This window comes from Eleutherodactylus coqui, chromosome 5 (assembly GCF_035609145.1).
Source record: "Eleutherodactylus coqui strain aEleCoq1 chromosome 5, aEleCoq1.hap1, whole genome shotgun sequence".
Classification (NCBI taxonomy): domain Eukaryota; kingdom Metazoa; phylum Chordata; class Amphibia; order Anura; family Eleutherodactylidae; genus Eleutherodactylus; species Eleutherodactylus coqui.
Genome location: NC_089841.1, coordinates 120542933 through 120570826, shown reverse-complemented (window position 1 = coordinate 120570826; position 27894 = coordinate 120542933). Strand labels below are relative to the sequence as shown.

Here is a 27894-nt window from a genome sequence, read left to right as displayed (position 1 = left end):
TTTATTTTATTGTGTAATTTTTTCTTACTTATTTTTGAAACTTTTTTTTTTACCATCTATAACCCCCATGACGTCATATTACACCTCTGGGGGACATTCACATGGGTCTATTTTTTTTTTTTTTTTTAATTGCACACTTTTCCACTGCAGCTGGGTTAGCCATAGGAGCCATTTACAGGGAAAAACATGTCCTTGTAGTGACAATAGTCACTGGCAGAGCTGATCAGGGTCTGCTAGGACCCAGCATCTCTGCTGTAACAGGGGACCACATGGCAGTTATGTGGCCGGCTCGCGTACATAGCGTTCATTGAGTGTTAGGAGAGGACAAAAGTGGTTAAAAACCGCTTCTCCCTTCTCTTCCTGGTTCTCAGCTAGGACTAACAGATGAGCACCCGACCTGCTTCTGCTTGATTGCAGGAGCAGAGGCCTTAATCCCGCGCCGTATTTCTGCTATCGAGCAGGATTAAAACCCAAGACCAAGCTCCGTATGTTTACAGTGCTTGGTCCTTAAGGGGTTCAGTACAGAGCGAGTTTGTCATCTTGTTATATTTGTATTGTAAATATATCCATTGTGATAAAATATATTATATTTTGATTGCTTTTGTTCACAGGGGTTAAAACAGAACAGCAACTTTCAAAAATGCACAACAATGTCAAACGGCTGCAGCTCCAGTTAAAAGATGTCAAACCTACTCCGGAGTGTAAGTACATTCCACAGAGATATTCATCATGATGTAACATAAATCTGCAGTCATGGTAGTGAGACATGTTCATTGGTTTCCAGCTGTTTAAGTACTTTTAGGCTAACTTTACATGGACAAGGGCGATATCGGGCTATGAATCACGGCCCTATATCGCCCACGCCATCCATGTGAATGCCCTGTGAATGTGAGGCGTTTTCTTATGAAAACAGATTCACATCACTTCAGGGATTAAGGGAATCCCCGCCGCGGCAGAGGATCGCAAAGTTCTCTCTTTGCTTTCAATGTGCATGATCACGCAGCTAGATGGAACATGCCGCAATTTGTTTCTCAGGGCTTAGTCACACGGGTGCATCGGCGCCCGTGTTACTGCAGGAAGAAGACGGCCGCACTTCAGGACGGACGTTTCTCTGCAGCGCCGGAAGAAAGACCATGTGACTGGCTTAATTGCCGGTCATGTGTTCTTTCTTCGGCGCTGCGGGAAGTCGTCCGTCCTGAAGTGCGACCGTCTTCTTCCTGCAGTAAGTTCTCAGTCACACAGGCGCATCGGCCTGTGTGACTAAGCCCTCACATTGCATCGCAGTGCCATGCGGGAAAAAATTACGTGTGTGTGTGTGACCCTATTTAAATGGATGGGGTTCATATTTTTGCATCTTTCAGTGGACAAATCTCACATGATTTTCTTGCCTGTGTGAAGGCGGTCTTAGTCCTGCAGCTTTCAGAATAAGACGAAAATAAAATTTAAAAGAATCAACCTATTTTGTTTCTCACAACAATTGCCTTTTATGTTCGGCAAATATTTTGTTCTTTGCAAATGGAACACCTTGATCAGAAACCAGGCTTGCTAACTACAGCACTGATATCTGATATTCTGGATAATTGACTGTGCACAGTATCAAGGACCATTTGACTTTCAACTTGAAGAACTTAAGGAGACAGACGCTTGTTTTTGTCATTTAGGGGACCAGGGGTGTACCTTACGTTGGTATATGCTGGTCTCACTTACAATGTATGTTTCTCTTGGATCGTTCCTTCCTGGACATAGCAGGGTTCTTCTAAGGATAGACCGGGCTATGTATTTCGCCTCCGATCATCTAAATCAACTCACATCGTGCCGTATTTCAACCCCATCCAACAACAGCAACCTTTTATGCACTACCTAAGGCGCATAAGGGGGTCGACCCACTCCGTGGGAGACCTATTGTCTCCGGAGTGAATAACCTAACCCAACACTTGAGTATATATGTTGATCAAATTCTACGACCGTTGGTTCTATCTCTGAGGTCGTATGTACGTGATACGATGGATGTCCTTAGACTCATGGAAGGCTTCTCGGTCAGCCCAGATACGTTGCTGGGCACCCTAGACATCGAATCACTATATAGCTCAATTCCGCATGATGGCGGAATTAAGGCTACAGGATTCTTTCTAGAACAACGAGGCTCTCATTTCAACTCACACAATCAATTGGGGTCTGTCCCCCGCATGCTTCCATTTGTGTTGGGTTAATAGGTGTTTAACTTGGTAGCCACTAATCCAAGAACTATTGCTCCTGTTGGTTGTCCTATCTAAACTATCAAGGATACCTGGTTGCCATTTGAGATAAAGAACTCTGGCTATATTGATATACATCATATGCATCGCTGTCATGTGAAGCACACGATGCCTAGCTATTTTAATCTATCTCAGAGCCATATTACTAAAAGAGACTACAGCACCTAGTCGCGAGTTGAAAGCTCCAGCTTAATATTTCTCTGGATTCTGAAGGAAGAGCACACTTAGGATTTATTTACTGCTAGAATCCAAGTGTAATATATAAACGAGGCAATTTTGAGGAATCTTTTTATTGAAAAGTGACAGACGTATCTAAGCCATCGTTCTGGTGATCAATCCTGAATAGTAAACTCTCTCTTATTTACTTAGGGGCGTATCGCTGCCCGGCTCCTGATGAACTGTCGGCTATTCCGATAGGGAAACGCGTAGAGCAAAAAAACAATGAGAGTAAAAACAATATGAGTACTGTATAAACAATATGAGTGCTGTATAAACAATGCACCAAACGACACTGACTTGAATATTAAAAACTACAAGAGTCCTTATTAATAAAAGGGCTGCTTGACTCGTACACACGTACATTTTTATTGAAAAACAGCCCCCATTTCGAGGGGATGCGAGTCATATAACAGCTCAAGTACTAAAATACTTACCTTGATAGAGATCTATCCTATCAATTAATAGTGACTCTTGAGGACCTTAGGGAAGGAAATACGGGATTTGTTATTATACATCCTTTTCCTTTACCCTCCCTAGGATCCTTCTCCTTCTATGTTGATTCTGTCCTGTCACTATATGTTTTATGTGATTGTTTTTGTTGGTAGGCCTTGACTTTTTAAATTAATTTCTAATAAAATTTATCTTTTAAATTCTATATCTGTGACGGCTTTAACCTACAATATATAGATATTTCATACCACTGTGATTTGTGTACTTCTCCATTTGTGCACATACACTTCAATCAAACCTGACCTAATAATAAATACAAATCATATCATATGTATATGTTGCTGAGTAGTTATTATATGTAAAACTATTAGTTAATTACCCTGGATGTCACACATTTTACCATTTTGCTTATAGTTGTCGAGAAGCTTAGAGAAATGATGGAAGAAATAGACAATGCCATTTCTGCTTTTAAAGAAGAACAGAGGATTATGTAAGTTACATAAGAGAACTACCTGTAACTTTGATGACCATTTAGGAATCCTTCCTGCTTTGCTCTCAGTAAATAATATAAATTAGGAAGATTCTGCAGATCAGTATCCTTCATGCATCCGCAGTCCTTCTTGGCTTACTTCTGGTGTAAAATTCTTGCCTTCAAATGTTTTACTTTAAAAAAAGTTTTCTCAGATAGGTCATCAATAGTTGATTAGCGGGGTCCACCCCTTCAGTTGCTCACCTAACAGCTGATTGAAGTGACAGTGGCTGGCACTTCAGTTCATACCAGGATCCTCGCCATACATTGTATAGTTGCTTTGATTGATATTGCTGCCCTCAAGTCAAGTGTAACGTCAAACTGGGACATGAGCACTTGGCAGAGTCTTAGTGGTATGTGGACTGCAGAACTGCGAACTGGACTCAGTCGGAAACCGTGGAAATAACAGAGTAGCAGACATAAAACACTGACTGATAAACACTCACCAGCACATCCGCATGAATAAACAGATGGAATTGCTATAATAAGTACAAGGAATTAGTTTTGTGGATTGGCCAAGTCACTTAAGCCACGAGCCCACTTCAAGGGTCCTCGTTTTTTTGCGGTCCCTACTCTAATGAGACAACTAACCCTGCAAGCAGGGCGATCGCCCTGATAGGGACGGCCCCGCACTGGAACCTAAGAACCAAACTAGCCCTAGATGGTAAATGATCCAAGCAGCACAGGATACAGTTCACACCACATGCACCGAGGGATGCACAGACATGCAGAAGCATGACACTATTCACACTGGAGATAGTGAGCACTGCACAGACCACTCACATGCACAGAAGATATAGAAGACTGCACAAACATAAAAGAACACAACACAGTTCACACTGAAGCCTGCACAGACAAGCAGGAACATAAAACTACTCCCACTGCAGGAGGGAAACCAGTAGACACTGACAAAGGAGCTGGTATATATAAGCAACAGACCTGTCAGATTGTCTGACTTGAGCAAACCACAGCCAGCCAGCTCAGTCAACCACATCAGTGGAGCTGTGCTGCTAGAAACACTGTGGTACAAAAGATCCCAGCCAGCACAACCCTAACAGCACCTCTCTTTTTACAGAGGGGTCTCTGGGGATACAGGTCCCTAACACTACCTCCCCCTTAAAGAGGGGCCTTCGGAGTTAGTTACCTAAGACACAGGAGGCTGGTGCACAGCAATACAGCACAAATGTGCACACAGAACACCAAGAGAGAGAACAAGTAACACAAGCAGACATACACCGACTCAAATGTCCTGTGATCTTCTTTCACTAACCTTCAATATATATATATAACCCTTCCTTTATAACTTTCTTCTCTTAATACCTTCCATCGTTCTATTTCCTTATTCCTGTAATCTTCTTTCTATATCCCTCTTTATTTACTGTTATCTAAACTGAATCTGTTCTTCTCTGTTTTGTCTAGCCTTGTTTTAATCATTTCTTGGGTACCATTTACGTCTGGTCACCCCTACCTCAATACATGTGCATTCTGTTAAGTCCAGTTCACACAAGAACTCAGGAATTTGGACAGAACACTGAAAACTGTGAAACGGACTCAAGGACAGACCTAACACAACACAGAGGAGGGGGTACAACGACGTGCACAATCCCACCCAAAACATGCACATTCTGTTCATTCCTCCAAACTGACACATGTATATTTTGTAACGTCCAACTGGGGTGGGGGTGGGGGGAGAGTTAATATTATCTGTTGCTCTTCTTTTCCACAGTTCTTTTGCTTATTCACTGCTCACATGAGCATTGCTAAGCAATCAGAGAGCAGTGTGTATTGTCTCAGACTACCAATCCATAGTATGTACTAGGTAGTAAGAGGAGTGCTGTAGCCATCTTGAAAGATTAGAGAATCCTGGGAACCAGCAGATCCACAGCAGGTAATGCCCCCTCTCCCCCCTCCTCCAGGACCGAAACAAATTTTGTGCCTCCAGATTTTGTTCCATGTGGCAGAGGTAGCAGTTGCACCAGGAACTTTGTGTCTGAGCGGGCCAAGATGCCCTCTGCTTCATACGCAGGCACTAGTTTTATAAATGGTGTGTGGGAGGCTCAGGAGTTAAAGTTATGCCTCATATACTATATAACTCCCCAATTTGGATACTACTGATTGTTTATTGAGTGCTTTAATGTGTCACAGAAGTAACGCCAGGATTACATTGGACAATTTACACAGAAGCAAGACGTGGGGGGGGGGGGGATGTTGGTGGCCTGGTAGTTCCCAATCAATGAGTCCACACAACCTGGCTGAGAACCCGCCAGCAAGCACTATGACTGAGTGAGCAGGGAGCCTATGGAAAGCAGTCTGAGACCCAAAACAGTCCGATTGCATTTTCTATTGAGTCTACAGGTCCAACAAACTGCATCTGTATTCTGCTGACAATGTTAGACGGTTTGGTTGTTCTAATAGTAGACACTTAATAAGGAATTGCTTAAAATTCCACCAAGGTGGTGCTCTGCCATAAGCCTGTTACCTAATGTATGCATTTATTGTATATTTTAGTTATGAAGAACTCATGAAAGAAGAAAAGACAACTGTTATTGAGTTAAGTGCTTTGGAGAAAAAAATAGAGTCCTCCTTCAATGCTGTGCCAGAAAAGTCCTTCAAGGTTCTCTACGGTAAAGCACAGCTGGACGCTCTGGCCTGCAGTCAGCTTCCAGAAGAGGTTGTGGCATTTGAGAAGTTTCTGCAGCAGACGGGTGGCCGTCTAGGAGGATGGGATGACTTCGACCATCAAAGCTTTCTTAAAGTTTGGACAAAGCACAAAGGCAAACCCTCCTATTTGGAAGAAGCCCTGGCATACCTTCCAAGCAGGACAAGCGAGGATGTTGAACAACATGAAACGTGGTATAAGGAGTTTCTCTACTTAGAAGAAAAAAAGAAAGAAGTGAGAACAGATAATTATCTCAGCATATTAATGATGTCTTTTGTTTTCCAACTGCTTTTCACCTCTAGAATGTTTATACATTGGTTTAATCATCCATGTATAAATACAGTGCAGTGCTTTTCCAAAAGAGGCTGAATTCAGACTTCTTAAGCTGCTAAATAATGAATGTAGTCATGGTTAGCAACAGAGTATGGTGTAATCTTGTTTGAGTGCTTGCATGCACACTGCTACTAGAGGCTCTACAGAGGCACATGGAGCTTTAGGCCCAACGTCCACGGGCGGATTTGATTTGTGGAGGTCTGCAAATCAAGCCGCCCATAGGGATGCATTAGTTTCACAAAACAATTAAAAGCATGCGGATGTCATTTCTTTCCCAGCATGCGGATTGCACACGCGGAAAAAAAAATTGCAGCATGCTCCATTTTCAGCGGATTCCCGCACGGATGGCTTCCATTGAAGTCAATGGAAGTCGTCTGATCTGCGGCACACCTGCAGCTGACACTATGGGCATTCCGCGGGAAAGCAGGAGATTGTGAGAAGAAAATGCACTGCGCATGGGCAGTGCAGAAAAAAAGAAGATCCGGCCAGGATTCAGGAGGCCCGCACCGCATTATGATAAATAAGAAACTTTCCATGGCCACGGGCAGATTCTGTGCGGGATTTCGCACGCAGAATCCATGTGTGCCGTAGACATGAGACCTTAGAGTCACTATGGGTGCTATATTATGGGGTCGTAAAAATCCTAATATACCTGTGTGCATGAGGCATATCTGCATTAGTCAGATATCCACAAGATTTGTGTTATTGTCAGGGACATTTTTTGGATTAAATAACGAAAAGGTCATGTCAACATGAAAAAAATCCTAAATCATCATTTCTTTTATTTTACTATTGTGTATTAGTCTGACCATTCTGAAACATTGGGTAATTCAGATTAAATTGAATTTGAATTCAGTAGAAACAGATTAAGGCCTCCCTCACACAGATGTTTGCAGAAATGCAGCGTTTTTCAACGCTGCATTTACTGCGTTTTCAGCAGCACTGGCACCAGCACAGCTGGAAACGCAGCCAAGGAAGCTAGAAAAAAAAAAGCAATAGTCACCTAGCTGACGCGTCGGGTCCCTGCCGCTGCTTTCAGTAGCTCTATGTAGGCTTCCCAACACTTCTAATCCCCTACAGAACATCTTTTGCTGGTAACGTAGGTTGAAGACCACGCCTTCAGCAAGAGATTGTTCTGATTGACTGAGCCATTCAATGAAACGCTGTGATTGGCTAAGGCCTCAGCCAATCAGAGCAATATCTTGCTGGAGGGGGGGTCTTCAATCCCCGTTACCAGAAAGAGATGCTTTGTCGGGGATCACAACTACGAAAAGCAGCGGCAGAGATCCGATTGCGTCAGCTAGGTGAGTATTGATATTTTTTTTCTCAGTTAGTATAGCTACGGTGTTTAGCGCTGCAAAAAACGTGGTACCAAGTTGTGCCGCATTTTTGGCAGCGCTGAAACTGCTGCCTATTCATTTCATTGGGCAATGCAGAGCTGAAAATGGCCAAAGATAGAACATGCATCGCTGTCAAAGTGCAGCGTTGGAAACGCTGTGTTTTCAGCCTTGTGTGAGCAGCCCCATTGAAATGAATGGGAGCCTAGTACAGCGTTTAGCACTGTGCTGAAAAAGCAGCGCCAAACGCTATACAAAAACGCCTGTGTGAGGGAGGCCTGAAGGCTATAAGGACTTTGCTAAAATGCAGCTCCGCCGGTACCAGGTGTAAGTCAGAAATTTACACTGTGACAATAAATCTAAATGCTCAGACAATTTGAACCTGCATAGATTGGGAGAGATGGCTGTTGATGAAATGTAATGATTTAGTAACTAAAAGCACACACAACTCCTTCTTTTACTCTAACAAGGAGAGGGGTGTGTGATGTTCACTTAATAAATATCTGCTGGTATTTTGACATATTTTTTACCTTTTTTCCCCAGTCTATTCAGAAGTGGAAAGCTAAGAAACAGCAGGAAAAATTAGAAATGTCAAAAGTGCAAGAGAAGACAAAAGAAATCTCAGCATTTGATCAACAGCAGCAGGAGGAGGCTCAAAGGCAAAAGCTGGAGGAGGAGAGGAAAAAACGGCAACAGGAACTGGAGGGCTGGAGGAGGCAGAAAGAGATTGAAGCTGCTGCAAAGCTGGAAGCAAAACTAAAGGAAGAAGAGGAGCGTCAGAGAAAACAAAGAAAAGAGCGCCAGCGGCAACTGGAAGTCAGGCTTATAGTTGAAGAAAATGCAAGAATCAGGAAGGAGCAAGAAGAGTTTGTTAGGCTGAAGAAAGAGATGAGAGAGGAAGCCGAGAGGGAGGAGAGAAAAAGAATAGCTGCTTATGAGATCTGCAGGTTTCAAGAAAGGGTGATTAACAATGATAACTACTCCTTTTTTATTTTCAATGTGTCACATGACATCCTAGAACAATTGTTTCTAACTTGATTAGAAATTCATAGATTTTGGCTACAGGCACAACACATACAGTAGCAAAAACTTATGAAGGAACACCTATGAATCAAGTAGCAAATAGAGCGAGCATACTCGTCCGAGCTTGATGCTCGTTCGAGTATTAGGGTGCTCGAGATGCTCGTTACTCGAGACGAGCACCACACGGTACTCGTCTCGATTAAACGAGCACTGACCATTGAATTCAATGGAGCCGGCAATACAGCCGGCTCCATTGAAAGCAATGGGCTGCCGGCGATCGCGGGATGAATTGTCGGGAAGGGCTTAAATATATAAGCCCTTCCCTGCAATTCATCCAGAAATGCGTAAAAATAAAAAAAAATATATACTCACCTTGTCCCAGCAGACTGAGTTCAGCGCAGCTGGCCTGCAGTGGGTGTGAAGGGGGTGTGAGTCAGACATGCCCCTGATTGGCTCAGCGCTGAGCCAATCAGAGGCAGATCTCACTCACACCCATTCATGAATGGGTGAGTGAGTGTTGCCTCTGATTGGCTCAGCGCAGCTCTCAGCTGAATGACAGCAGTTCAGCACCACAGTGCAGGGGACAGCAGGAGAACATGCGGCTGTGCCCCGGCAGCTGAAGGGAGGTGAGTATCTATTTTTTTTGTTTTTTAAATCACTTTTAATTCATTTCCAGGGAATGGCTTATATGTAAAGTCCTTCCCTGAAAAAAGAATTCAGGTGTGCCAGCGGACCATTGTCTTCAATGGAGTCGCCGGCAGCAGCAGCGGCTCCATTGAAGAGAATGCCTGCATTTTTATTCTTTTTTACACTAAAATCTTTCTTTTTCAGGTAAGGGCTTATATTTTTAAGCCCTTCCAGAAAATTCATCCTGCGCTCGCCGGCAGCCCATTGCTTTCAATGGGCTAACATCGTTCTTCTCTGCCACAGCTGTTACAGCTGTGGCAGAGGAGAACGATCGTTATGCTGACAGTGGGGGGGGGGGGGGGGGGGGGAGGTCTCACTCTTGCCACAAGTGAGACCTCGGAGCCCGAAATGCAGCCCTGCATGTTGCTTCTCGCCTGCCCTATCCATTTCTATTTTTTACATGACTTTGGTGATTTGCTAAGATTTTCACAAATGAAAACCTTAGCGGAGCACCAGTCGTATACAAAAATGCTCGAGTCGCCCATTGACTTCAATGGGGTTCGTTACTCGAAACGAACTCTCGAGCATCACTGAAAGTTCGACTCGAGTAACGAGCACTCGAGCATTTTGGTGCTCGCTCATCTCTAGTAGTAAACAAAAAAAATGTTAAACCAAAATCTGTTTTATATTTTAGATTCTTCAAAGTATTCCCCTTTTGATTCAATAACAGCTTTGCACACTCTTGGCATTCTCTCAATTAGCTTCCTGGGGTTAGTCACCTGGAATAGTTTTCCAAGTTTTCCAACAGTCCCACCTTTTCTGCGTCTCACAAAAGCATGGCGGTTAGAAACAAAAATCTCAAATTTTGAATCGTCTAACCTCCTTTACTTGTATTTCTTGGCCCAAGCAATTCTCTTATTCTTGATGTTCCGCGGTAGTGGATTCTTTGCTGCAATTCAACCATAAAGGCTTAATTCTCACAGTCTCCTATGAACTCTTGATGTCGAGATGTGTCTGGTACTTGACCTCTGTAAAACAATTACGGTGACTCTAATCTGAGTTGTTGCTAACTCTAATAAACTTATTCTCTGCAGCAGAGATAACTCTTGGTCTTCCTTTTCTGGGGCAGTCCTCATGAGACCAATTTCATCATAGTGTTTGATGGGTTTTAGGACTGCACTTGAGGGATACCTTCAAAGTTTTTAAATTTTCCGGATTGAGTGACCTTTATGTCTTGAAAGAATGATAAATTGTCCTTTCGCTTTTAATTAGTTTAGTGGTTCTTGCAATAATGTGGATTAGAACAGTAGCTGAATAGGCTAAACACTTTATGGAACTACGTACCAACCCTACCTCTGCAGAACAAAACTTATGGTCTCAGACACATGAAGGGCGAAATTACATAAGTGCAGTCAATGCTCACATAATGGTGCTAATTCCTGGGCTGCAGGTTCAGCCCTGCTATTGTTGGTCAAAAATGCGAGCACTATTAGCAGCCAGTAGCACCTGTATAATAGTACCCTAAGGCCTTCTGCACACGGGCAGAAATTCTGTGGCGGGATTTCCCGCAGAATTTCTGCCCGTACATGGCTGCATAGGATTGCATTACAATACGCAATCCTATGCAGATGTCCGCGATTTGTCTGCGCGAAATCACATGCAAAAAACAAATCGCGGCATGCTCTATTTCTGTGTGGTTTTCACAGAGCCCCGCACAGATATGTCACTCCCTGGCCGCTGGCTCCTGTCTGCGCATGCGCCGGCAGCCGGCACATGAAAGATCCGGGGCCGCGGGAGCAGGGAGTGACGCGCTCCTCTCTGCAGGGGCTCGGGTCGGGTCCCGCTGCGAGAATTCTCGCAGCCGGATCCGACCGGCCGTCTGCAGGCGGCCTAAGAAGGCAAGAAATTCCATCAATTAACTCTTGACAAGACATATGTATGAATTGGAAACCATTCCAGATGACTTATCTCATGAAGCTGATTGCAAGAATGCATAGTGTGCAAAGCGGTCATCAAAGCAAAAGAGGATTACTTTGAAGAATCTCTAAAACATATTCTGGTTTGTTTAATAAAAAAAAGTTTACTAAATTCCATATGGGTTCCTTCATAGTTTTCATGTTTTTAATATGAATCTAGAATGTAGAAAAATTAAAAAAAAATGGAATGAGAAGTTGTGTCCAAACTTTTGACAAAGAAAAGATGACCTATAACTCGTATTACCAGTCAAAAGTGTTTTTTACAAACATAGTCAACCATCTGACTTGATCAGAACGAATATCTTAGTTATTCAAACCATATTCTTTATATTGGAGAAAAAAAAACTATTCAAAAGTTAAACTGATGGAAAGAGGAAAGAAATAGAAAATAAAAGGAATTCCTAAATCCATGTACTCCAAAGAGCAAGTAATGTATATCCATGCCTGCTATTCTTTCAGATTTCATGATCTCAAGATAGGGAAATTTCATCAAACATGTATTCATTTATAATCCGTATAACTTCTGGTATTTTTGACATCGTTGTCACAAGTGCTCTTAAAAGAATACTCTAGGAGAAACGGATATGATGTATTCTGCCTGATATAGAGAATGAAGCGTTCTTGTATGCCACAGGGATTCAAAGACAGAAGTCAGGCAGCGCCCCTTAGACTCTGCATTACCCATAATAAAGTGTAGGATGCTGCGTTTAGTTTTTTCTAGTGTGTTCCTTTCAGTATGAGGTGGGTTTCATAGGACACCTCTAACATTTACTTTAACCCTTGACTCTAGGATCAACAAAAAATTGAGGAAAAGACAGAAGAAAAAAGAGCCAAAGAAGAAGCTGAAAAGGAGAAAGAGAAAAGATTGGCAAAATTAAAAGAAAAGGTGATATTTCCTATTTTTAAGGCCCTGAACTAAACAAAAATTGTACTGTTACAATAGAGGCCGATCGTTTGCCATGCACCTACAAGTGTGGTTAGTTGTAAATTTTCAGACCTCCTGTTTTGACACCGACTAGAAACACTGCCGATTGTTACAAATAATAAAAAACACCATGTGCCATTGAAGGCCCTCCCCGGCCACCGGCTCCGGTCTGCGCATGCGCCAGCTGCCTGGTAGCCGGCACATGAAAGATCCGGGGCCGCAGGAGCAGGTGAGTGTCGCGCTGCTCTCTGCAGGGGCTCGGGTCGGGTCCCGCTGCAAGAATTCTCACAGCCGTAGCCGACCTGGCTGTCTGCAAGCGGCCTCAAGGAGTGAAATAAAACTGAGGAAACCGCTCATTGATTAGATACAGGTGGTTATCTCTATATGATAGGCACCTCAGTAGTAAGAGTCGTTACTGAATGGCAGGAGTTATGTCTGGCAGTACAAACTGTCTCTAGTGAGTTTTTCAGTTTCAGACACCTACAGTTAGTGTACTTGGTGTTTCGTGTTACAATGACTGTTTTCGGTGAGGGCTCCAGTCTGACTCTGAGTAAGTATAGGCTCTCCTGTCTCTTCTCTGGGGAATATCTTGAAGCCACTGCTATATACTTTTGTTTTTTAATAGGTTCTGTTAGCCACATTGCCCCCACAGCACTTGCCACCTACTTTGGATACATTTGCCCTTCCTAGACGCACAGCATCTGCAGGTTGTCTCTCCTTTTCCACACAGAACCCCTGCCATCTTGTGTCTCCTCTCTACCCTATCAAAGCCTCTGTTACCTTGTTTCCCCTTGCTTTTTCCTTCTCAGAACCCCTATACCCCAAAAAAGCACCTGGTAGCTTGACTCTGGCCCTGCAGAGAGTGTCTGCCACTTGGTGTCCCCCTACCCCTATCCTTTCTAAAGCCTCTGCTACCTTCTGTTATTTTGCCCTCCTCTCCACCATACCCCTGACCTTTTGTTCCTCCCTGTCCCAAACTTCCTTATATCAAGAAGCCCCTTTTGCCAGCAGTGTGCCCACCCTTAATAGTGCCAACAGAGCACTCCATCTCCCCATTCAAATTTTATTACAACTCCCTGAAGTAGCACAATCTGACAATGTGGCTCTCAGACCCAAAAAAGTTTGTGCACCTCTGATCTAGATGATCTTCTCCAATAATGTTAATAAAAATGCATATGTAGCAATTTGTCAGAAAGTCATATGAACCAATGCACTACATACAAAATGTGCGTATGGTGCAGTGGGTTCCTTGGTGTATGTGTGGTAGTTTACTGCCTTGCATTTTTGGGTTCTTCCAATGCTTATTTGGGGGACTAACATTGTATTGGGACCTTTCCAACTTTTGCTTCTGACGTTTTAATCAATTGTTGCATTTTTGAGGGGAAATTTAGAGGTTATTTTAAAAATCCCCTGTTTTTTGTTTTCTTTTTTCAGCCCTGTCTTCTAAGAGCCATACCTTTTATATGTCCATCAAAATAGCTGCACAAGGACTTGTTTTTTGTGGGACAAGTTTAATATATATTTTTTTTAATAGTACCTTTTTAACATACTATATAAAGTGGTGAAAAACACTTAAGAATTAAGTGAGGTGAAATGAGAAAAATATTCATGCGTTTATGTTGCAGTAAAAATGACACATGCACGATTTTCTTTCTAATGCCAAATTCTAAGACTCACAGCTTTTTTATTTATTTTATTTATTTTTATTTTTTCTTTGTCGACTGGACAGTGTGAGGGCTTGTTTTTGCGGTAAGCTGTAGCATTTATTGGAACCATTTTGGGGTACACATCATTTTGATCACTTTTTATTCCGTTTTAGGAGGAAACAGAGACCCTTCTATTCCAGCATTCTGTATTATTTTTTTTATGATATTCACTATTTGATATAAGTACAATTTTTTAATAGTTGGGACTTTTGCAAATACGGCGATACCAAATATGTGGGGCTTATTCATTGTTTAGATATATTATGGGAAACTGTTTTTTTTTTTCCTTTTTGTATTTAGTCTCCATGGGGGGAGTTGATCACTTGTTCTATATAATGGAATACTTCAATAGTGCAGTATATAGTAATTTTTAAGTGATACCAATTAAGGCAGGATTCGATAGCGATCCATGAGTGGCAGGCCTGGGAGCTTCAATAGGCTCCGGGCTGCCATGTTAGCCCAACATTGTCCCACAATTGCTGTGCTGGGGGCCAGGCCATGGGGCACCACAGGGGGCCTTTTGCCCTACGGCTCACTGGTCAATTTCGGACATGACATCTAAATAGTTAATTGCCATGATTGGAGCTAGCTCCAATTACAGCAGTTGCCAAAAGCTGATCAGATGACCTGTGTATATCCAGTTGAATAAACTGTTCTGTGCTTTTTTTTTTTTTGTAGTCTTTATTCTTGACATATAATGAAAGCTCATATATATTGTGATTTTATAAATTACAGGTGCAGGTTCATGTTGATAAAGATCCTTCCAGACTCTGTAAGCTCACTAAAGGATGGGAAGAGCGCTGTAAAAACATTGGCCCAACAGGATCCGCTCCACTATTACAGATTCCGCACCGGTAGTACTGATGTATATTTGTGTATCTGCATCATGCTTGACGTTCATAATGAAAACTATAAAACAGGGCTGGCTGTGTTATACGGCAGATACCGCCAGCACCCACCAGATCCTTGGTCTTACCATGGATTCCCTCATGGTGTCTGTTGAATTGACAGGAAGAGTAGTGCAGCATGTGCAGGGCTGTTCCTCCAGGCAAATATGGCAGAAACTGCAAGGCAGATATGAACAGGGTCTAAAATAAAATGGACAGATCAGTTCTTGCATTTCAAACTGAGTGGGATGCACATAGTATAGCAAATAGTAGAAACCTGGTGGAGGAAAGTAGGAAAAAGTGTTTTCTTTTTGTCTTTTCAATTACCATTTGCTGAATTTATGTCATCAACATTTAGATATAAAACAAAATCTTATTTATACATTTGGAGAAATAAAGCCAGCTTGTATCTACAATTCCGCAGGTCCGGTGGGCTAGTACTGAACTTTTCTGAATGATGCTTTTGCTTCATTGAGGTTGACTTTTTGTATATCAGACTAACCTGATACAATGTGTAAATTAAATTTATAGAGAAACGGTATCTTCTTTGTGAAAAAACTCGAGAAAATGTTAATATTATATTTTTCTTTTTTAGGGCTGTACCAACATGGAGACAAGGTTTGTGAGCTGCTGACATATGAAGATCATTGAACCGCTCACGTGTTAACTGCAGTTTAAGGACACCTACTCCTTTTTGTAGTGATACATTTCCAGTGACCTACAAAAGCTGCGTCTGCTCCTGGGATTTTTGGCATTTCCATATTAGATTTTTGTGTATATTGCAGTTGACACTTGCTCTTTGCTACATTGATGATCAAAAGACACACAGATTTTTTTTAATGGGTTCATTCAAATTTCCATATTTTGCAGTTGCATTTCCGTCATGCAAAAAAAAAATAGAGCATGCTCTAATTCTCTGTGTATTTGCACACCAAAGGTCCCCATATACATCAATGGTGGATTCACAAATGCACGTGCAATATGCTATGAGATGCATGAAACACTGCGTAATACCCCTGGAAAAAAATACATCTGGAACTAATTAGCCATTTTCATCATTGGGTCTTTATTTGCTGTAACTGAACATGACTTGAAGATCCAAAAAGTACAGTGAAATACGCCGATGTGTGCGCAAAAAAAGCATAGCTCATTCTGCAATTACGCAGCGCTGTGGCATGTGCAAATTCGCATATGCCCATGTGAGCCCGGCCTAACAGGACATAAGAAATCTGTGTGTTTATGGAGCAATGCAAACTGAACGATTTGCTCAATATTCTTACAATTATCTTCAAAAGACATGTGAATATGGTGAAGGTTGCTCTCTTTCGGACAATTCATTTTTTTTTTCTTTCATATTTCATTCTGCATCTCACTGCAGCCAACTGCAGGCTTTTCCCTAAAAATTAAAAGAAAACAAATTCAGAATAGCTGTTATCCATCCTCCCAAAAAGTAATCAAAAATTTTATGTGCTCAAAAATTGTACTAATAAAAAAATAAGTTGCCCTACAAAAAAACAAGCCTTTAGAGGGTGCTTTCACAAAGGATGGAATATTTTGCAACTAATTTGTGCAATATGCCCTTTTGCTGACTATTCTACATCAAAATCTGCACTGCTAAGTGCCCCTTTCCACTGGCGAGGAAATCTTGAGTTTTTCGTGCAATGCAAGAGTGAGTGAAAACACATGATTATGAAACCAATGAATTTCAATGGTTTCATTCTCATTTGTGAAGTTGTCACTCCAGCGATGCTAAGTGAAAAAAATCGCAGCATGTCCATTATTTTTGCGATATCACACATTTTTTTCCATGGGGCTGGCAGCATCAGCGCCGGCCCCATTGAAAGCAATGGGAAAGGATCGCTATCCCCTGCTGCAGCTGTGACAGCTGCAGCAGGGGATTTCCTTGGATGTGAAACCCCTGGATGATGCCACATCCAGAGGCTTCACCACAACGTCAATGGGGCGGTGGCAGCTGCACCAGCCCCACTGAAAACATAGGGAGAAGATCGCGCTCCTCTGCCACTGCTGTGACAGCTGTGGCAGGGGATGTACAAAGAGGGAGCAGCACTCAGGAACTTGATCAGTATTCCATAAGAATAAAATAATAAACTTTATTTACTCCATCAATAAAATGTGGTTGACATATGCGCAACACTGCTGCTATATCGTTGGAGTGTTACCAGTTACCAGGGTAACGGCGCAGGCGTGGGGGCCATGGTGAAATCGTGATACTTAGTGCTCGAGATGCCATTGTGGGTTAGCTCATTCGCAGGAGTGATTATTGTCGCTGGGCTATGAGTCATTGATACCTAGAGGGTTGTGGTATGCGCATGCGCTGTGAACAAGTTGAGACGCCAGAATTTAGTACAATATGCTTGCATGCAATATATACTCGCAATGCTGGAGAGTTGTTGAACCTGCCGTGGGACGTCCACAGCCAATGGAAAAGGTGATATAGTGGGTGTGTTTTCACTGATTAGGTGGGGGGTTTTATGCGTGTGTGTGTATATGTATGTAATATATGCTAAGCTTTGTGTATGTATCTGTGCTTGACAAAGACCATGCCTTAGTCGAAACATTGCATATTTTATTGATGGAGTAAATAAAGTTTATTATTTTATTCTTATGGAGTACTGATCGAGTTCCTGAGTGCTGTTCAATCTTTGTACATCTATTTGCACCATGGATGGCTGACGGGTCAGAAGCCTTACTTTGGAGCATGCACCACGTTAAGAAGACTTCCCTACAGAGTGTTGGCTCTTGGTTGTGCTGCTGACCATCTATATTTTAGCTGTGGCAGGGGGATTCCTTCATCCCCACGGGGAGTCCCCTGATCACTGAACACCCTGCCGCTGCTGTCACAGTATTCAGTGATGAGGAGACTCCCCGCGGGGATGAAGGAATCCCTTGCCACAGCAGTGGCATAGAAGCGCTATCTTCTCTCAATGCTTTCAATGGGGCTGGCGCTGCTGCAGCCTCATTGAAAGCAATGGGATCAAGGGAACCCCTGCAGGGATGCAAGGCTGTTTTCACATGAAAACGCCTCACATCCAGGGGTTTCCCATGGACTGAGAGAGCAATATCGGACCAAGAATCACAGCGTGATATTGCTCTCGCTAGTGTGCAGCAGCCCTAACATGGATTTTGATGCCAAATTGAAAATGACAGAATTCTGACTGCAATTTGTATCCAAATCAGCGTTTTGAGATGGTGATTTTGGTGCGTAATTCCATGTAACTCCTCGACAGGGTACTACCATTAGAGCTCTTGAAATTTAGCAGCAGAAAACATTAGGCTTGGTTCACACGGGCGTATTCCCGTCGGAAATCTCGCGGTTTGGCCGCAGCAAAAACCGCGAGATTTCCGCCGGGAGAACCGCCACGGTTTAAGCCGCGGTGGCTTTGAAGCGGCCCGGCCGCTCGCTTTTCCGTTGCGGCCGGCGCTCCATAGAGGAGAGCGCGGCCGCGCCGAAAATAAACAAAAAGGAAAAGTAAATAGACATGCTGCATCTCCTGAAACCACGGCTGCGGCGGCCGCAGCCACGGTTTCAGCCGGACTTACCGCAGCGGATTGGCCGTCCCGTGTGGACGAGATTTCTGAGAAATCTCGTCCACATGGCTGGCTAATCCCAAGATTGGCGGCCGCGGGCGGATTTGCCGCGGCGAAATTCCGTGCGGCAAATCCGCCCTGTGTAAACCCAGCCTTATTTGTGAGATTTTTTTTCAGAGAGACTCCCTGAGCGGAAAAGGAAAGCCTGACATCTGTGGGAGACCGGGTAGTGATATGTGTGGTGGCGCTAGGTTACTGTGGTAATAGTGAGTGAGGGAACTACTATTTAGTTGGCGCCTTGACGGGCAAGTGTTTATTTTCATAGCACTATGTGTATGTGCTGCCAGTGGCACATGTGTTTGCCCTGGATTTCTGAGTTATTGCTGAATACCGAAGAAAATAAAGCTATTCAGACTTTTTTTCATGGACTGATCGTGCTGCTGTGTCGTCACCGACCCCACCCCCCACACACACCCCACAATATATAATATTTAAAAAAAAAATTTTAATGGTTGGGCATGGCAGAAAGCCCCCCTCTGGCATCAGCCCCCCTCTGGGACACAGTTGTGCGTCTCCAGTATAGTTTTTTTTTTTCCCTGTCATGTCCAGCTATTGAAACTTTTTTTTTGTGGGAAAATCCTTCTTAATGTTGTTTAATACATTCATATATACCTTGAAATGACACCAATAAAAAATTACAACTCAATTCACAAAAAAACAAGCCTTCATAAGTTACATTAATGGGGAAAAATAAAGTTTTATGGATTTCAGAATCTGCAAATAGGGGGGGGGACTCTGCTGCCCTTCATAAGGGGATAATAAGACATGCCATCTTTGTCTCAATAATGGGGTACAATCTACTCTGACCCCACCAATACCTATAAGAAAAAGGGTGTGATACCATACACTACCGCCCCTGACCCGGCATGGAGCCTGTAAACCAGGTGTGTTTGTTTCAGGGGGTAGAGAGCCTAATCTCTACACCGCATCGGCTTATTCCAGAAATTGGTGGTTCCAACAAATGCCCCCAAATTGGGCATGCTATCAATTTCTGTGATGGAAAATTCCATTGGCCTCCTAGACTTCCAGCAGTATATCACAGTACAAATGTGTTTTCACAAGTACTGTCTTGGAGACTTCAGTTAGCAGCAGTAAAAGGAATCCAGTGCCCTGTGGCTTTTTTAGGAACTGTAAGTCTCCATCTCCATCATTTGTACTGTATTGTATGTCCTGACACATTTGTATGCACCAAGTTACATGGAAATGTCATTTACAAATGTCCACATTTTTAGTTGTGAATAACATACTAGCTGCATATTATTTCTGAAGGAGCCGAGGTCTCTTGGCTCACTGCTATACAGTCTCCTGTATGTAAGGATGTCTTATACTAGTGCTCTGTGCCTTAGGATGTGTGTAACCCCTCCCGCTTCAAAAATACATCAGTTTCAATATTTTCCTCTCCTCCTGTTTTTAAAGGTCCAAATGATTAGTATGGCAACTTTTTAGGGAGCATTAAAGATATACATATCTAATTCATAGAAGGCTAGATTTGGAAGGGATCTCCAGGGTCATCGGGTTCACCCCCCCTGCTAGGTGCATGATTCACTAAGTCATCCCAAACAAATTAATGTGGTGGCTGCTTGTTTTGGCTACGGGCAATCATTGGGGAATGAAAATGGCTGCTAAACACAGAACCTGTCCTGCTAGAGTGAGGTGCGTCAGCACAGGGAGCTGAGCACCTCTAAGCTGCCCTTGCTGCTCTGCCCATCAGTAATGCTTCCCTGCAGTAGTAAACCCCCAGAAACAGAAAAACTACTGTACTGTAGTGTGTGTGTGTGTGTGTGTGTTTTATTTATATGTATGTCACTGTTAGAAGACCCATCCCTCATCCCTCTCGGCCTCCTCACCTGTGAGTGTAAATGCTCCATTCCTCCGGCTCAGACACAGCTGAGATGTTAACTCAGCAATGATATACACTTACCTCCCAACTTTTGAACAACAAACAGAAGGATAACTGTACCAGCACACTTAATGCGCCACGGCAAGTTTTTATGACAGGCCATGTTCTCTCTGTCCCATAATAGTGCCCTTTAGTAACCTCCTATGGAGGAAAAACGGCATCGCGCTCGCATGTACGTGCAATGTGATTTGTTTTTCCACCTACTATAGGGATTCTCAAACAGAGTTGCTGAACAATAGGAGATGCTGCAATTTTTTTCGCACGTTGCTGTGAGAGAAAAAAAATCACATTGAAAATAATGTTTTTCTTTTTTCTCATGCGATTTCTGTGCGTCCCACAACACACACAATATAAACACACAACCACACACACACAGAACGGCCATATACTTACTGATATACGGATACAAGAGGGCAGGTATAAATGCCACATCCCTCAACATGCAGACAGCCAGATTGCAGTATGCAGGAGCCACCGCACAGGAGAGGTCATTTTATTGGCGTAAGTGTAGGGGCTCACGAGGACCCTTGACGCGGGTTGTGAGCTTGTATATCCTGGCCAAAATATTAACCAATACTTCATATTTATCAGTAACATGCAAAGAGGCTTTGAACGCTGGGGAAGCCCAGTGTGCCAGTGTGGTTCACCTGTGTGGTGCAGGGCAGCCTGCTGGATTGAAATATGGCATCATTAATAGGCTGTAAGCCTGTACGGTTCACTACACGTACAATGTAGCCTGACACCCTGTATATTTCTCTCTTTTTGTGCAAGAATAGTACTAAGCAGCCGCCCCCCTTAGTATAAGGCCGGCTTCACACGGTCTAGGTGCACGTGGTGTGATGCGAGGTCTTCCATGGAAAAAATGGGAGGAATGTGGGAAACCTCCGCCACGGCTGACAACGGCTGAGGTCCTCTGCATCCCTGAAGTAATGTGGGGCTGTCTTCACATGAAAACGCCTTACATCCTCGGAGATTTCACATAAATGACGAGGGCGATATTGGGCTGTGATTCACACCCCGATATCGCCCTCATCCGTGTGAAGTTAGCCTAAGGCCTCCTGCACACTGGTGAGAGTGATATTGGGTCGTGATTCACGGCCCGATATTGCCCTCACAATCCTTCTGAAAACCCCTGGATGCGAGGGAAACAGCCGCCCATCCTTATTAACTTTCTTGCTATAAAATCGAGGGAGAAATTCGCAGGTGACAGCGACGCGGTGCTACATTTTTTCCAAGAAATAATTATCACTGCTGTTACAAAATCACGTGTACACCGCAGCGATATCGCAGTGAATTTGTAGCAGCTATATTGGTATTGTCCGTGTGAAACAGGCCTTAAGGATAGATTTACACTGGCGTGCGTGATATGGGGCAAAAAATTTCAACCCCATAACGCACTCCCCACCAAGTGAAAACAGTCTTGCATCATCTTGGGGAAGAAGTCCTCCTCCCGTGGCTGTCAGTGGAGGATCGCAACGTTTCTCTCATTGCTTTCAGTGGGAGACTTTGCAATGCTGCTGCCGGCCCCGTTGAAAACAATGGTGCTGCGATGCCAGAGTACGCACAAAATAGAACATGCTGCAATTAGTTTCTTGCATGGCATTGCATCGCGGTACCATGCAGGAAAACCTCACTCCTGTATGACAGCATTCAAAAGAATAGGGTTGATATTTGTATGTCGCGCAATGCATAAATCTCGCACGATTTTCATGCCAGGGTGAGTGCAGCCTAGAGGCAGAATTAAAGGGCAGGCCCCACGCTCAGCAATAGGATTGGTATACTGAAATATGTGCAGTGCCCACCTGGTATGCGACAGCAGATGTTGTCACAGTGATATCCACAAGAGCCTTAGATAGTGATCAATCATTGCAGACAGAAGGAGCCGCAGAGTCCCGGAGTGCCAGCACCGCTCAACTCATATGGTGATAAAGTATATAGTAAAAAGGCAATATGAGAGTAGTGATCAAATGGATAATTGCAGATATATCTCCAAAATTACCCCTTCCGGTAAGGACTTCTTTGGTATAGGAGGGGAAATGTTTTTTATATAGATACATAATCTGCTGTATATGTTATGCATTGTATGTACTGCCTGAGGAAGGGGCCGCAAGTCTGAGAGATCCCCAAAATACGTTTCTTTTGAAATAAATCATGGGACATCCATTCCTTCATGATTGGGGTCTCTATTTAACAATAGGGAGGAGACAGCTTATCCCCCCTATTGGATGTAAGTAAGGTTTATATGGGCTTGTGGAGGTATATTTATAATAATCCTGTTTCAGCACAAGCCCCATATTGGTTTTTTTTTGTACTATGACCATAAGGGCTCCTGCACACTTGCGTTTTTTTCACGTGGTATCACTGCGTTTTCTTCATGTGATTGGCAATGGGACTTTCTGTTAAAAGCGCATCTCACAAAAATTGCAAAGCACAAACTTGCGATGGGGAGTAAACTGTTGATGACCTAACAGGATCAATAGGTCATCAATAGCTGATCGACAGGGATCCACTGCTCTGGATCCCTGATGATCAGCTGATTGTAGGGGCTGCGCTTGGGTAAGTGCTGCTGTCTGTTCGTTTTATACTAGTCACAGCGCCGTACACTGTATAGCAGTTGTGCCTGGTACTGCAGCTCAATCCCGTTAACTTGAGGCTAAGGCTGCTTTTACATGGGACGACCGGTCAGGCAACAGATGCCCAACAGCTCATCCCAATTGTTCCTGTGCGTTTACACAGGGACGAGCATAGCTGACTGGATGGAGGTGGAGCAGACCAGAGATTGCTCCAGCCCATCTGCCTCTATTCACAGTAGGCAGGCAGTAGTTCATAAGTGAGCGACTGCCTGTTTACGTGGAACAGTACGTTGTTCAGTGTTCTGCATGCAGAAACTGAATGGTGACCAAGGAGAGAAAGATTTCTCATTCGTTGTTCAACGCATTTACACTGAAGAATAATCTGTTAGATTCTCGCGGAAATCCAAACGATAATGTTCTGTGTAAAAGCCCCTTCAGCGGCTCTCAGGCCGTGTGACCGATGAATGTGACGTCACAGGCCTGCTAATATGCCGCAGCGCTCACCCACGAACCATGGTCTCATCAATCAGGGGATCAGCACAGACCCCTCCAATCAATTACTGGTGACCTATCCTCAGTCATCAATAGTGTGGTCCCAGAAAACAACACAACATGCCAGATGCACAACTCTTCTCATTACAGGCTGAGCTCTGCTGCATGCACATTGCACACGTATGGGGCTGTGCATATAATTACTCGCACACTTTGCTCTGCCCTGTGCTTATTGTCCCCACATCCATCCGGTAGATGCACATTACAAATACTCTTCAACTCATCTACGTTACACTTAAAGCTCTTGTACACCGCACATACACTACACAAAGTTCTTCTGGTACAAGTTCTACATACAGAATGCCTCCTAAGTATAAAAACTACACTTCCCACAATCCCGCAGCGCAGAGCCTGGCTCCCCCCTCCACGTGACTAACTGTAGGCCATGACATCATCACAGGTCCTCTAGCTCACTAGGCTGTGGCATCTACTGTACGGGAAGAGGTGTGGGTCAAGACTTATCGTGGAGATGGCGGCGGTGGTGGAGGAGGAGGATGAGTTGTTTGGTGAGAGGTTACTTTTCCTCCCGGATCGTCATGTCCGTTATTTCCAGCGGAGCCTCCAGGCTCTCCCCGAGCAGTGCTCGTCACTAGAGACCAGCAGGTACTGGCAGTGCGGATGTCACCAGGGGTTACAGGGACATGTCTGGGGTATTCTGAGGGCACAGCAGGCTGACGTTATAATACTGTTATGTATCTGGTAACTACATGTATCACTACTGCCGTCCACCCTTATGTATCACTACTGCCGTCCACCCTTATGTATCACTACTGCCGTCCACCCTTATGTATCACTACTGCCGTCCACCCTTATGTATCACTACTGCCGTCCACCCTTATGTATCACTACTACCGTCCACCCTTATGTATCACTACTGCCGTCCACCCTTATGTATCACTACTGCCGTCCACCCTTATGTATCACTACTGCCGTCCACCCTTATGTATCACTACTGCCGTCCACCCTTATGTATCACTACTGCCGTCCACCCTTATGTATCACTACTGCCGTCCACCCTTATGTATCACTACTGCCGTCCACCCTTATGTATCACTACTGCCGTCCACCCTTATGTATCACTACTGCCGTCCACCCTTATGTATCACTACTGCCGTCCACCCTTATGTATCACTACTGCCGTCCACCCTTATGTATCACTACTGCCGTCCACCCTTATGTATCACTACTGCCGTCCACCCTTATGTATCACTACTGCCGTCCACCCTTATGTATCACTACTGCCGTCCACCCTTATGTATCACTACTGCCGTCCACCCTTATGTATCACTACTGCCGTCCACCCTTATGTATCACTACTGCCGTCCACCCTTATGTATCACTACTGCCGTCCACCCTTATGTATCACTACTGCCGTCCACCCTTATGTATCACTACTGCCGTCCACCCTTATGTATCACTACTGCCGTCCACCCTTATGTATCACTACTGCCGTCCACCCTTATGTATCACTACTGCCGTCCACCCTTATGTATCACTACTGCCGTCCACCCTTATGTATCACTACTGCCGCTATACAGCCTCATGTATCACTACTGCCGCCATACAGCCTCATGTATCACTACTGCCGCCATACAGCCTCATGTATCACTACTGCCGCCATACAGCCTCATGTATCACTACTGCCGCCATACAGCCTCATGTATCACTACTGCCGCCATACAGCCTCATGTATCACTACTGCCGCCATACAGCCTCATGTATCACTACTGCCGCCATACAGCCTCATGTATCACTACTGCCGCCATACAGCCTCATGTATCACTACTGCCGCCATACAGCCTCATGTATCACTACTGCCGCCATACAGCCTCATGTATCACTACTGCCGCCATACAGCCTCATGTATCACTACTGCCGCCATACAGCCTCATGTATCACTACTGCCGCCATACAGCCTCATGTATCACTACTGCCGCCATACAGCCTCATGTATCACTACTGCCGCCATACAGCCTCATGTATCACTACTGCCGCCATACAGCCTCATGTATCACTACTGCCGCCATACAGCCTCATGTATCACTACTGCCGCCATACAGCCTCATGTATCACTACTGCCGCCATACAGCCTCATGTATCACTACTGCCGCCATACAGCCTCATGTATCACTACTGCCGCCATACAGCCTCATGTATCACTACTGCCGCCATACAGCCTCATGTATCACTACTGCCGCCATACAGCCTCATGTATCACTACTGCCGCCATACAGCCTCATGTATCACTACTGCCGCCATACAGCCTCATGTATCACTACTGCCGCCATACAGCCTCATGTATCACTACTGCCGCCATACAGCCTCATGTATCACTACTGCCGCCATACAGCCTCATGTATCACTACTGCCGCCATACAGCCTCATGTATCACTACTACTGCTGCCGTCCGCCCTCGGGCATCACTACTACTGCTGCCGTCCGCCCTCGGGCATCACTACTACTGCTGCCGTCCGCCCTCGGGCATCACTACTACTGCTGCCGCCCGCCCTCGGGCATCACTACTACTGCTGCCGCCCGCCCTCGGGCATCACTACTGCACATCCTTAAGCAATGGTAGAACTCCACGATCCCCTGTGACAGCAGCAGCAGCGAGTTCCTTCATCCCCTGCGGAGAGCCCCTTCACCCCCGTCGCATCTAAAGGGATTTCTCTGCTGCGCCTAAATGGATTTCCCTTGGGGATGAAGGATTCCCTGCCGCTGCTGTCACAGAAGATTGCAGTTCTCCCATTGCTTTCAATAGGGTTGGTGCTACCGCTGACGGCCCCATTGGCAATACAATGGGCGATATCGCAGGAAGATAGAATATGCCGCAATGTTTTTCTCAGAGCACGATTTTATGCGGGCAAACATCCTTCATGTGTATGAACTCTGCCATATTAGTGCATATGAATGTTGGGGGAAGTCCAGCTACTGCGAACCCCTCTATGAGCCAGAGTAGAGATCGTACAAGAGTAAGTAGGTGAAGAATATGGCTGGCCATGAAACCAATGATAGTTGATCATAAGGAGCCCTGTTTGGTGCAGAGTGTTAGTGCAGATCACGACCTGAAGGTTGCAGGTTCAATTCCCAGATGGTTCAGGTAGCTGGCTTAAGGTTGACTCAGCCTTCTATCCTACCGAGGTTGGTAAAATGAGAACCCAGCTTGCTGGGGGTAAAAGATGACTGGGGAAGGCAATGGCAAACCACCCCGCAAAACAGTCTGCCAAGAAAACATCACGATGTGACATCACCTTAAGAGTCAGTCGTGACTTGGTGCTGGCATCAGTGGACTTTACTTTACCTCATTTAAAAAGTTGCCTTGATTAATAAGCCCCTTTAGGCCGCCTGCAGACAGGCGGAAATTCCGCGGAGGGATTCCCCGCCGAATTTCTGCCCCTGGACGCCTGCATAGGATTGCATTGCAGCACGCAATCCTATGCAGACGGCCGCGGTTTGTCTGCGCAAAATCACGCACAGCAAACAAACCGTAGCATGTTCTAAATTCTGTGCGGGACTCGCAGAGCCCCGCACAGAAACGTCACTCACCGGCCGTCGGCTCCACTTTGGCATGCGCCGGCAGCCGGCACATGAAAGGAGTCGGAGCTGCGGGAGCGGGTGAGTCCGCGGTGCTCGCTGAAGGCGCTCGGGTCGGGTCCCGCTGCGAGAATTCTCGCAGCCAGATGCGACCCGGCCGCCTGCAGGCGGCCTTAAACATGAAGAAGGTTTTTGTGTGGCAAAAAAATTCTAGCCCTTTTATTTAGCCATCGACGTGGATGTCAGAGGGCTTGTTTTTGCACTAAAAACCTTTTTTTTTTTTTTTAAATTGTAAGTGGAGTGAAATCCGAAGACAAACTAAATTCCACCATTTTTTTGGGGCATCTTGTTTCTACGGCGCACAAACTGCGACTCAAATGACCTGATGACTTTATTCTATTTGTCACTACGATTGCTACGATACAAAATTTATATAGCTATTTAATTCTTTACAATCACTTTCTGCCGCCGTCTTCTGACAGTCATGGCCTTTTATTTTTCTGTTGACACAGTTGCTCGAGGGTTCATTTTTTTGTGGAACTTACTGTAATTTCTATTGGTACCATTTTGGAATGCAAAAGACCCTTTGTTCGCTTTATATTATATTTTTGGCGACACGGTGACCCAAAAAAAAGCGCAATTCTGGTGGGGTTTTTTTTTTTTTGTTTGTTTTTTTTTTTTCTCATGGCGTTCACTGTTTGGGGTGAACAATGTGATTCTTTGATAGATCGGACCTTTACAAACGCAGCAATACTAAATACGTGTGTTTTGTCTTATTTACGTTATTTTATTATAAATAT

General features: G+C 44.4%; 2 protein-coding genes across 4 annotated transcripts in view; both read left to right on the top strand.

Annotated features, from left to right (window-relative positions):
- The window catches only part of CCDC112 (coiled-coil domain containing 112), a 52916-nt gene extending 34007 nt beyond the window's left edge, over positions 1-18909 (top strand). For both annotated transcript variants that reach the window (XM_066603083.1, XM_066603081.1), the window contains exons 4-10: positions 612-701; positions 3339-3414; positions 5962-6346; positions 8326-8742; positions 12199-12294; positions 14775-14893; positions 15522-18909. In XM_066603083.1, coding sequence (XP_066459180.1) covers positions 612-701; positions 3339-3414; positions 5962-6346; positions 8326-8742; positions 12199-12294; positions 14775-14893; positions 15522-15552 — 1214 coding nt within the window. In that variant the 3' untranslated portion in view covers positions 15553-18909. The remainder of the gene's footprint in view (positions 1-611; positions 702-3338; positions 3415-5961; positions 6347-8325; positions 8743-12198; positions 12295-14774; positions 14894-15521) is intronic.
- A 5049-nt stretch (positions 18910-23958) lies between these two features.
- PGGT1B (protein geranylgeranyltransferase type I subunit beta) overlaps positions 23959-27894 on the top strand; it is a 51400-nt gene continuing 47464 nt past the window's right edge. The window contains exon 1 of one of the 2 annotated variants that reach the window (XM_066603079.1): positions 23959-24163. In XM_066603079.1, coding sequence (XP_066459176.1) covers positions 24030-24163 — 134 coding nt within the window. In that variant the 5' untranslated portion in view covers positions 23959-24029. The remainder of the gene's footprint in view (positions 24164-27894) is intronic. The other variant, XM_066603080.1, reaches the window with a different exon arrangement.